The sequence below is a fragment of the Falco rusticolus genome, chromosome 3 (assembly GCF_015220075.1).
Source record: "Falco rusticolus isolate bFalRus1 chromosome 3, bFalRus1.pri, whole genome shotgun sequence".
NCBI lineage: Eukaryota > Metazoa > Chordata > Aves > Falconiformes > Falconidae > Falco > Falco rusticolus.
Window position 1 is genome coordinate 95,091,349 of NC_051189.1, and position 12,616 is coordinate 95,103,964.

Below are 12,616 nucleotides of genomic sequence, written 5' to 3' on the forward strand. Positions count from 1 at the left end.
TCCTATCATAATATTTAAGTACTCTTCTTACACAGCAATCTCCCTGAAGAATGCCTTAGCATTGTTGTAAAGGGATAAAATTCCCTAGTCTGCCCAGCAGATGACAGGGACACAAAGGAACTAATCGTAGTGTCCTGATCCTTCGAGGGCTGACTGGCAGTGACTCTAACCCTTTAGAAGACACTTTAAGTCTTTATAAGAGGGTACAGTTCTCTCTGAAATACTCAGCTGGCAATGCTCCCTGCTTTCCCAAGCAATGAGCTTGCTAGTCAGGGAATGACAGAGTATAAAGTCATGATTTGCTTCTGTAAACTGCTTCTAAGGTTACAGAAAAGCCACAGCAGTCAACTCCGCACTGCTCAGCTACTTACACACAGTGAAAAATTTCTCTCTGATCTCCCTGCACTTCCAGAACTTGTTTATGCTATACGCTGAAAATGTCCCAGAAGCTAGTATGTTGACATCTTTCACAGATACTCTTAATATACATCTAAAGGTTCTTCTTACTATCCAAGACTCGTGAGCTGTTTAAGAAACTTAACATCTGTTTCAAAACTCATGTCTTAAAACACTGCTCATATTACACACTTCTGATGTACAATTGTCATAGCAAGCACTGTTTTACACACCATAGCAATTTCTCACTTAGACCTCTAGACTCAGTTTTCACTTCCACAACGTATCATCTATAACTCTCAACCTCTGACCTTCTACTCTCTGCTCTGTCATGAGTTTGCACCTGTTTCTCAGTATGTTCTCTTGGATGTCTTCCCACCACTTCCAGCTCTGCATGTTCCTAGCTAAGCTTAATCTATTTCGGTTTTAAGTTTTCTGTTCCACACTTCTCTGTTTATAACAGCTCCTTTACTGAACAAGAATTAGGATATACTTTATATCAGTAGAATGCTAATGAAATTGATGTTTTTATCTCCCACCCTTAGGTCTTCCAGATCTAAAGACTGTTGAGTCAGTTATTTCACCAAGTTCTGTTTGTGCCCATGAAGTACCTCATACACGTCGGTCACCTCCTACCATATTCTACAAAAAATACTTATATGGTGGTCTTCCAGTTTATTCAAAGTTTTGAAGGTAAGCTTATTCTTTTCTTGCATGATCACATACCATTTGCTAAAACAACTTTTAAAATGAAGTAAATATAATTGCACACATTTTTTTATATGCTCTACCCAAACTTTCCTTGTATTTTTAAATAGTACTTAGCCTGTACAGAAAACACTTGAAAAGAACTGTTTCCTCCCTAAAATACTGCGCATTTCTTTTCCATTACTTTTCATTGCTAATAGTATTTATGAGAGATCTGTGTCTGAGATCTAGTGTTTCCTTTATGCTTTAAAAATAAGAAAAGCATAATTTGTCTTATTTATGGTATCTCCTACAAGGTCCAAATTCTGGGTGCCAGCCTAGAAGAATTACACTTTCAGGAAAGGAAAACAAATTGCCTGTGGCAAAATTAAATCCTAGGAAACTTCTGATTTTCTTTCTCATATGCCTAACTTTAAATAACTAAATTAAACAATTTTATCTGGCTTTCAAAGGAGAACAAGGCTGCACATAATGGTATGATATACAACAGATGCTAATGTACAGCAAAAGACTAGCATTGCATACCTTAATGGAAACTTAAAAGAAATACAGTGGAAAAACCCTCAAGTCTGCAGGAAACTTACCAAGACAGTAATTTATATGTTCATTCCAAGACAGAGAAAAAATGCGATGTTTTATAAAAGATATAACTTTCTTTTTTTAAATACAATTGTGTGAGTTTTTCTATGTCTTACCTTCTTTGGAGTCCCTAATACTTGGCAAATTTTGAAGATTTCATCTACTTCACTTGTGCCTGGGAAAAGGGGTCTTAGTGTGTATAATTCAGCCATTATGCTGCCAACTGCCCACATATCAATGGGTGAGCTATAGATAGACGATCTTAGCAAAACTTCAGGAGCACGGTACCTATTGCAGATGGGAAGAAATTATAGATCAATTAAAATGGTAAGAGAAAGGTAACTAGTTAAGATAATGTATTAAATTCTTAATATACTTACCACCTGGTAGAAACATAATCTGTATAAGGTGGCTGAGATCTTAGTTCTCTAGCCAACCCAAAATCTGCTATTTTCACAAGTTCTGGTCCAATACAGAGAAGGTTTTCAGGCTTCATATCTCTATGAAAAAACCCTATAGAAGACAAGACAGAAGAGCAAATTATTGTGTCATCACTTCTTAAACAGCAACCTCTGTTAGCGTAATCCAAAATTTGCTGTGGGATGTTTTTTAAAAAATATAGCTTTTTTTTTTTTTAAAAAAAATCAACATAAAAGAATGGTAACCCTCTCCCCAACAGGCACCACATTTTCCCTCCAGTGATTATTACACCAAGTGTTCTTAAATTAACAAATGTAAACTGTCATTAACACACTAAGGAAAATGAATTGGCTCTTGCAGCACTATCAAATAGCAAATCAATTTCAGAATGAAATCTTTTGCAAAAACTACAACTGCTTTGTCAGTTTTGGATAATGGAAAATTGAGTATCTGACACACTTAGCTGATATATACAATTCCTTGAACGACTTTTAACAACAATTTGCAGACACAGACATATAAAAGCTATCAAAATTCCGCTCAGGAATGGTAATATTACTAATGCAGGCACATATAGTTTCTTTAATGCTTGCTGTTGGCTTGAGCACCTATATACCTCGACAGTAGTTAAGTTGCTAAGCAAATCAATTCTGCGGTTTAATTGGTACACATGATTTGTTATAATATAAATCAAATCAAAATTCACTTGCTACAATAAAACATTTGATTTCTGCATGCAGAAACTGACAACCACTGTAAGAAATTGGCTGAAATTATTACAGTGAAATGTAAGTGTTCAAATTTATCATACCTATCATTCCCAAACACTTATGGTCAAAACAAAATATTAATATTGTAACTTAAAAATGCCAGTTTTTCTTAAATTCTGATTTTCTCACTTATTTCATGTAGAAATAAAGAACGAAAAGAGGATGCTAATAATCAGAGAACAGTATATGATCTTGATCAGAAAGACAAGAAATAGCAATTTCTGGGTATTTGATAATACCGAAAAGAATTAATTACTTATTTGAATGCATGAACAGGCCTCACCAGGGTACATGAAAGCAAATCAGAGATCACTGGGAACATCGTTTCTTTTTTCATTTTCAGCTAATATTTTATTGTCTTTGGAAAGTTTTAAGGATCCCAATGTGATGTGAAGGACAAGTACAAAATAAAGGAGTTAAGCAGGAAAGCAAATTACTACTTTTCTTAATGCAAAGGAGCTTAATACCAGTATTTCAGAATGCAGTTTGCAGACAGATATTAAACATGAGCATTAAAAGTTTTGTAAACACTTTTTGTTGTTGTGAGCACACAGCACCTCTTATTTAGACTGTGCTTGTAATTCCTAGAAAAGTCCCTTCTCTTGAAATATTTAAGTCCAGGTTGTATTTGATAATGAGAATGTTTGAATTTCTTAGTGAAGAAGTTATTTTAATGTTTTTTTTTAGATGTAGGGTATCATATTAGTTATATATAGTATCTCAAGACAGGAGAAACTGCCACCTTTAACATATCAATGCTCCTTAAATAGATCTTTTTTAGAAAACAAATGCACAGTACAGCCAACGTACAAGTTTCTTTAGCTTGTTTATTCATCTGGTAACTGAGGTGAAAAAAAGTACTGAACAGCATATGAACAATAGCCAATGCTTTGAAAGAGAAAGAAGAAAATCTGATTATAAAAGAACAGCGTAACTTCAGGAATGGTTTAAAAATGCACCATACTTGAAATAGATAAGGATAATTTTTATTAGAGATTATTAATAGCCTTTGCTAGATATTTTCAGTCATGTTATTATTGTGCACTATCTTATTTTTTAAAAAAGTGCTACACAGTTAAACTCTAGTATGAAACCTACCGTGTTTATGGATAAAAGCTAGCCCTTGTAGTATCTGATACATTATGTTTCTGATGACTGACTCGGGGAACAACTTGTTTCTGCAAAGAAACAGATTAACAACGTCACATAATTAAAAAAAAAAATACTGTATTTTCAGAACACACGTGCTTCTTCATTTTGCACAACACATCATAAACAGATGAAAGCAGACCCGTCAAGTCTTGCACACAGACAGATGCAGCTGGCTCTCATTGCAAAACTCACTTGCTGCCCAGGCCAGAATTTAACTCACTTAAGTGCTGCAGAGAGACTTCTCTGCAGAGAGGGTCACGATCCTACCTCTTTGTAGAAACTGGCTGGCCAGTAGTGTGCTCGATCAGATGAACACAGAATGTGCAGCAATGTACCAAGGAAGAGACTACACAGCGCAGCACTGTGGTAAGCATGTTAGCCAGTGGTAAGACTGAGAGCAATGCTTCTCAGCTGCAGGGTAACATCGTGCTAATATTGCTTGCAGCTATGTCAGGATGTGAACCTAAGAGCTTTGCACATTAGGAGATAAAGGTGCATGATAATGTCTGAAGGAAACACACATTAAAGGCAAAAGAATTCAGCAAAGAAAAATGCTATTGAAAAGGCAGTTCCTGTTCCAAAGTCCACCTTGCAAGCCTTGCTGTGTACTGTTTGTCCAAGATTGCAACATCACACACAGGTCTGTTTTATGAGCAAGCATGCATGTACATGCAGATGACCACCGCCACCTTAAGCCAAATCCATGAGCAAAAACAGAACGCAGTGTTTATTCAATCCTTTATTAGCCTTCACTTTAATGTATGAAGAAAAAATAATTACTTGGAATTTCTCTCATGGCTCTACACACCAAAGACATGCAACCTATCGTGTTAACAACTGAACAAACTTTATTTCCAAAAATCATTACAATATGTAATATTGTAATGCAGAGCAATGCAGAATTCTACCCTCAGATAAGCAGGTGCAGCAACTCCTGTTCAGATCAGTGGGGCTGCAAGAAGAGCCAAAACCAGAAATTCCAATGCATTCTTCAAGATAGCATAAGGATAATTAAATGATACCACACTACCTGTCCTGTGAAAGACGTACTGTACCTGTCCTTCATTAACTGATAGAGATTTTCCTTCATGTATTCAAATACAAAGTAAAGATGGTCATTTTCTCGTATGACTTCTTTCAGTTTTATTACATTGGCATGATTTAGCTTCTTCAGAGACTGCAACAGAGCAAAATACGGCTTCAGATAATGACAATGACTTCACTTATCAGAACTAAATTTTTAACATGTAAATTCTGTTTTAGAAGCTTCTATAGAACACGTCCATCTGAGAGTTCATATTAATTTTGTAATTTGTTTCAAAGAACAACAAAATAGCATTTGAAATTAATCCCTAGACATAGAAGATTTAAGCTACTATTAATGTCATTGTTGCTTTTATTTTGAAATTAATCTAGCTGGGGTGAAGATTAACACAAAACCCTAATTCCCTACAATGAAAGGCAATTCTGAAGCTCTAACAGCTCTTGCTCACACAGAACCTAGTAAGAAAACTCAGCAATTTTTTTTTTTTTTTTGTTATGCAACTTTCATGAACAAGGATTCTCCTACAGGTGTTCTTTTTGGAAATACTGATTATGCAATCTCCAGTAAGTTAAACCTAAATTATGGATACCCAACTCCTTTGTCAGGGAGTTTTGTATATACAGAAAATCAGAAGCCCAAAACATGGGATGACTGGGAATTTAAGCCCAGGATTTGAAGTGTTATTCTACCATTTGGCTAGCCAAAACTTCCAGGGCTTTCTACAGATGTCCTAAATACAAGTTACAAGGACTGGATATGCACCTAGAAATTTGCTGGTAAAATAAAAAACCAGCATGGTCTCACACACACACTTACACAGCCTCTTCCTTTTGTGCTCTCTCCTTCTGTACCCCCCCTTCTCCCAAAGACAAGAGTCCTGGCTATGGGACGGGGCCACTGCTTGAGAATAGTGGAATATTCCACAAAGCAGCAGGAGCTCTAGGAGTGCCAGAAAACCATGGTTTTGTGGAATCTGCACCCCCATTTAAAGAGTTCACAGAGTATGGCCTTATGCCTGGACATTGCAGATGCCCTTTTCCTTCATGCAGACCCAACCACACGCTTATTTTCAAATGTGCTATGTTCAGCACTTTACCTTGACTTCTCTCAAATTCATACATTCATCCCATGAATAGAACTTTCTTTTCATTCTGAAATACAATTCCAAGATAAGGTATTTTAAGTGAACAGTATAGAATGGTTTTAAAATAAAAAAATCTAAACATGTTATTTTCCAACTGTAGCATTGCTGTATTTTGAACTCAATTTAAAACATTCTGGACTACCCATCAGCAACATAATTAAAAACTCAACTCTTAGAATTGCTAGAAATTTAAGTGTTTAATGATTAATCACTGCAAACATATTTTTAGAGGCATAGAGCCAGAAAGACCATGATACTCCAAGGTATCAGGGACAAAATCCCTTTGTTTCATTTGAATTGTGCTTTTAAAAATACGGAAAGGAACAGCGACACTGCACTTAAACCACCGATATTTCAAACCAGAAAAATCACCTCTTTGTGCCTAAGCTGCATTCTAGGAAAACAAGAAAATTGTGGTTTTGAAATCTGCAAAGTATCTTGACTGCTTACATTACAGTTAAGCATCTGACTTGATCAGTCATTTTTACAAACCTGTTTCAAAGTATGAAATACCAAATAAAAATGATTTCATTTTTTCAAGCAATACTCATACACACGTAGAAGTCTCTAAAGTAATCGTTATATGTAAGAGTGTAATACATTTATTTGTAAGTCTTGCATAGAAACAAACAGATATTTGGTGTTGCTCAGATTTTGGGATGGGGTTGTGAATGTCATTGCTGTGTTTCTGTAAAGTTCTAGTGCCTAGAGCAAAGAGATTTAAACCCAAGATTTTAATTTAAAATAAACATATCTTCAACTAAAACTGTCCCCCCTCAAATCCCAGACTTAAAAATCACACAAAAGCATTCCAGATCCCGAAATCATGAAAAATATTTCACAAAATGTTATTCTTTTTGCCTAAAAATAACGAAAATAAGCAATTGCAGATTTTTTTTTTTTTTTTAGCTTAGATCAAGACTATTAACTTAGGTAACGGTACTAGCAGTATATGGAGAAACCTGAAATTCTTAAAACAAAATTCAATCACTTATAAGCAGTAAGTCCATAAAAGGAGAAAAAGATCTCAGCAACACATAATTTCTGGTATTTCAACTTATGCTTTACATCCTGCTTGCAATTCTGTAGGAATACAAGAGGAACTTTCCCACACGTCTAGCACAATTTTTATTGTTTTGTAAAAATCTTTGTAGGCAGGTATGACAGCCCTGATGACCACACACAACACACCTTCATTAGATTCAAGGACACAGCCTTTATTTATCTGACCAGATTGTTATCTGGTATTTATCATTGTAGCAATATCCGAAACTTAATGCAGTACCTAAAAAGATTTTCGGGTGGGTGGGAAGGTATTTCAAATTTACCCGCTAAAATGGGTATTCTTACAATTCATATAAATAAACTCCCTAATTAATCAACTGCACATTCAGTTTTGCTTTTCCTTTGGTGTTAGCCTAACAACATTTTTGGAACAAAGCATGTTCAAACTGAACAAAAGCAGCATGCAATTTTATAAGCCAAGATAAATCAGTAACTTATACAAACTGTGTCTCTCTATTGATTTGTTAGCTGAAATCTGACCCATGATCACCTTGTCAAGTATCTCAAAAAAATTTTATTAATTTCCTTAAAAAAAGGGATATTTTTTCTATGCTACACAGATGGCAGACAACAATAAAGTTAAAATCTTTAAGCTTTTGCAAGTAGCTTTACTGAATTTAGATGCTACATACCTTTTGATAGCCACAAGTTCTCCAGACTCATTGCTCTTCCCCATCAACACACTGCCATAGGTGCCATCACCTAGTTGCTTCATGATTGTGTAACGGTTCATTTTTTTTTAAAGACCTGTATAGCCAAAAGCTTATGAAATACTAAACGTCTTCTGTTTTATTAGAGAACTCTATGCACTTTGATTTTCTTAGAGAAATCTTCTTCCAGACTGTTTTACGCTGGTAAAAGGCTTCTCACGCTGGAGCAGGATATTCACTGTTCTCCAAATTACAGCTACTTTGAGTTCCAGACACGAAGTTTAAGAGACAGAAGAACACGGTCATTCTCACATAGATCCTTAAAAAAACAAAAAGGTAGGGAAATATATAATTTTACAGTATTTTAGGAAAGAGACACTCTACTATTTGTATCTAACAACTACAACTCCCAGATCTGTATGTGTTCTTTAAATATAACACCTCAATATAACTAGTTCTTTTAAATCCTTCAAACCACAGAAGGCTCCCAGTCTAGGATTAGGGTTAGAGAAAGTAGGGACTGAAGAGTTGAGGTTACTGTCATAATTCTTTAGAACCAGAGGAGTGTGTTTAAGACTGGTGTCCTCTGATGGAACTCCTAATTCATAATTTGCAGAAAGCAGTAGGTTCCGAATCTGTAACGAAGGCAGGGCTGAAGTTTAGGAAAACAGAAGAACCCAAATTTTGCACAGGGTGTTACAGTAAACCTAGGGTCCAAATGCTGTGTTTTGGACTGGCAGTGCAAGCAGGCTTGCTATGCTTAAAGTTAGCGTGGAAGGAAGGTGAAGCAGCGAGATAAATGCTGGATTCTTCGCCAGTGTAAACAGAGTTGTTACAAACGTACTTGGATATTTTGCTCTGAAGTTCATAGAATTCTTAGTCTACAGCCACTGTTGGATTAGGCACAGTAATGGCTGAAGAGTTAAGTTTGTCGTTCTGTTTCACAAGGCCTGCAGAGACAATTAGAGAGCTCATGTGCATTGGTGTGGAAGACTAGATCTGAACTGCCATTTGGAAAAGAATTCACACTAAACATTGAACCTTCATCTTTGAATTATATGTAAACCTTAATTTGAATTCTAATTCAAACCTGAATACAGACCCTAGGTTTCACTATACACAATACTATCTGTCACCAACAATTCAGATGAAGGCCAGTTCCCATAGATCCTATGCACAAATCCTAATTCTAACCTTAGCTTTGGCTGCCTACTAGATGCAATCCTAAAAACTGATGTTAAGACACTTACGCAAACTCACAATAGTCATCCACTTACTTATGCAGACCAGGGGAAAACTGACAACCAATCACTGTATTATTTGCTCACCGTAACCCAAATAACACAAACCAACCACTGACTGCTAACTGAATTCCAGCATTGTCTCTTCCTTTTGCCTCTGCTGTCTGAAAATGTAAAATAAAGTTCCAATCAGCTGGCATCCACTGTCAGCCTGCCTCTATAGGGGATGCAGAATTTGACATGCAACTCTGTAGTCCTTACCCTTATGCTAGAATTAGCTAAAGGCTGGTGTGGCTGTCCAAACAGATTAAGGAATTCAAATTCAGCTGGTAACAAGCCTCAGGCCTGAGATTTACAGGCCTGGCAAAATTCAACAATAAAACTGGCCTCCTACAAGTGTGAATACAGCATTCACCAGTTAACTAGCCTGTTGTGTAAAAGAAATATCTGCCTGGACAATACACTGCTGCTTCTAAGCTGTTACTACTTGAAATGTTGCTTCCTTGAAGTCATAACGTGCACCTTGTTACTCCCTGTTGCTTCTGTTAACAGGGAAGAATCTTAAATCATCAGTCAAGATATTAGTAACAAGTGACCATTTCAACTTAAAATCTTTGCACCAGACAACCGCCCGCTTGGTAGTGAAAAAAATAAAGAAGTTTTTATCCATGCCCTCCAAAAGCCATTGTTACAGTAAAATATGATCACCGGTTAATAGTATATTCTATAACAAAGCTAAACACAGATTTAACAAAAAGTAAAAATCATAGACAATTCAAATTATGACTGTTTTTTAAATTGAACCTATATATATTTAAGCCTGCTGTTTTTCTCAGAATTCAGTTTTAAATCTTATTCCTCAAAGGGCCTGCGTGCACTCTAGTCTTTAATACCTTGAATAATGCCATTTCTTCAACAAGACTATATGTTGACTCCAGTAATAAGCATACATACAATAAGCATATGTACTACATACATATCTTGCAAGTTATCATTTGTTATTCTGATATATATACATTAAAAAACAAACAAAAAACTTTCTGAAAGTATTCCAATACACATTTTAAAACACAGCATCTGCACCTAAAGCATCAGCAATGATAAACCACGTGTGTATTTTGTATATAGATATACATAGGCATGTAAAATAAAGGGAAGCTAAATGTGACAGGATTTGGGTGCCCGCGTTTCTCTGTTGCAACAAATATTGTACATTGTTTAAGACAGAGTTCTCGAAGGGGATTCAGTAGTACCTGACAAAGATGGCCCTAGCCTGAACTCCTAAAGTTATATATGTCACAAATTTGAAACACACTCATGCCTTTCAATGCCCAACCTTTTGCTCTCTAACAAAGTGACCCAAAATACCAAGATGAAAACCTCTGTATTTGCAATAAGCAGAACCAGATCTAGACACAAGCCTCAAGTTTTGACCTTTAAGTCCTCTAATTTTGGTGCCTAAATCCTATCAGCTTTCCAAGTAATTTTTAAAATATAAATTAATCACATGCTTTTACAATTATTCCTTTTGTCCAATTCTATTATTTCAGCATGTGCACTTGAAACAGCATCACACAAAAGTGTTTCCCTCTAGAGGTCCTCTGTAATGTAACACATCACTGACAAAACTGCATTTTGTCTGTTCTGTAATAAATGTTATTGCCTTATTTCTGTTCTGCTGTATACTGTAATTTTTAGGGTACGAAAACAATCGAAGTACAGAAACGGCAGCACATTCCTTCAACAGTCAAACAGGAGTGTCAAAATTGCTCGATGGAAATGCACAAAACCCGTTGTGAAAACTATATTCCCTGACAACTGTATCTATGTACCTGGATCTATCATATTTACCACATACATTCACTACCACACTGATGCACACTAGGCCATTCCACGAGTGACTCTCATGACAGAGTTGTCTTGGTCACTTACAGTTAAAAAAAAAGGCAAACAAGGGAACTCTTATAGTTAGACATTATCAACTGAAAACTAACCAAATGCAGTGGAAAAAAAGGACTGTGGGTATCACACTCTATTCTAAGCTCTTCTCCAACTTTATACAGAATTTATCCTGCATACAGAAGTATCTAAAAAAATTGGTAGAGTTCTGTGGACAGCTAAACAGCCAATTTTACAGCAGTGCTATGGCACACAGTAGTCTGTAAGAAATGCTGGAGGGTGACAGGGGTTTGCTGACTGAGAAGTACAGCACCGGATCTGGTGACTCTTAACTGCCACTGTCCACTGGTATTAGAATAAACGATGCTGCCAAGTACTTGTGTTTATCAGGCTGGTGTGACACCAGGGTCAGGGGCTTCTTTTACTTCTACTGGAATTACAGAGCATGTTGAGTTAGAATATAAATGCTTTAGAGATTCACATTTCACTACAACAGACTTTCACACATTTAGTACTTTGCACCACATGTACCCAGTGAAGGTGTGCAATTTTTTTTCTCGGTGTTTTTCAAATGTGGAGTTCAGTTTTCTCTTTTGTACCAACTTGGGGAAAAGCAAGAGCTCGATCTAGCTTTTCTGGTTAATGCAAGCCTCTTAAGTGGCCTTTCCCATCCTAAAGCTCATATGGTGTTACTTCCTCAGCGATATGAAGCTCTAAAACACCAAACTGAAAACAGAAATCCTACTGTAAACAACAGCTTGTTTTATACTCCTAACGACATACTGCCCATAATCTCTTCACACAGGATTAAGGAAGGATTAAAGCAGGGGACAAATAGAGGACAAAATACAACAGCTTGAAAGAACTAGTAATTTGTGTAAGTTTAGATAATCTGAACAAGTACTAAATAATTCAAGCAAATTTTCACTTTTACTATACTATTGATGATTTACTTTAAGCACTAGCAACAACTTTAAATTATTTTAGGTGTCTGAATTAAATTTCAAAAGGTAATTAATAACAGTAAATCATCTGCATTTCTGCAGTACAAGTCTTAAGCATCACCAAAAGTTTTACATTTGCATGCTAAACAGGCTACTCTCAAATTAAAATACAAATTAGGATTTATGACCCAATAAAGACCTCCCACACAGACAGGCAAAACACAACCTAATTTCACCAACCTGTTTACAGTAACTGCTGAAATCACCAACACCATTCACAGAGCATGGTACTACTCTCAACAATCAGAACTGGCCATATTGCATATACTGACACAAATTTTAAAAGTTAAAAAATCCAGCAACAACAAACCAACAAATTGTTGCTACGAGAACCTCCTTTGTAGTGACTGTATATTAGTAAAGCTGACAGTAATCAGGTCCCACAACAGGTGGATTCAGTTCTTGGGATTAGGTACAAATCCATTACTCTAATCAAAGACCAGTGGTTATCTAAAAGCATGACTGCTCAGTTCCAAGCAAGAAGCTAACAACATTAACAATAAACATTTTACTTTCAAATATATTGCCTTAAATAAGTATTTT

General features: G+C 36.0%; 1 protein-coding gene across 9 annotated transcripts in view; it reads right to left on the reverse strand.

Moving 5' to 3' along the window:
- Positions 1–12,616, reverse strand: part of MAK (male germ cell associated kinase) — a 33,572-nt gene that overhangs the window by 19,830 nt on the left and 1,126 nt on the right. For 6 of the 9 annotated variants that reach the window (XR_005102991.1, XR_005102990.1, XM_037379195.1 and 3 more), the window contains exons 2-7: positions 7,912–8,248; positions 6,167–6,221; positions 5,081–5,202; positions 3,972–4,051; positions 2,064–2,196; positions 1,800–1,971 (exon numbers count right to left, since the gene is read on the reverse strand). Coding sequence is in view for 7 of the 9 variants with exons in the window: in XM_037379195.1 (XP_037235092.1) it covers positions 1,800–1,971; positions 2,064–2,196; positions 3,972–4,051; positions 5,081–5,202; positions 6,167–6,221; positions 7,912–8,012 (663 nt within the window). In the remaining 2 variants the exon portion in view is untranslated. Of the gene's footprint in view, positions 1–1,799; positions 1,972–2,063; positions 2,197–3,971; positions 4,052–4,292; positions 4,978–5,080; positions 5,203–6,166; positions 6,222–7,911; positions 8,249–8,773; positions 8,878–12,253; positions 12,384–12,616 lie in introns of those variants that run through there. The other 3 variants (XM_037379193.1, XM_037379194.1, XM_037379196.1) reach the window with 3 other exon arrangements.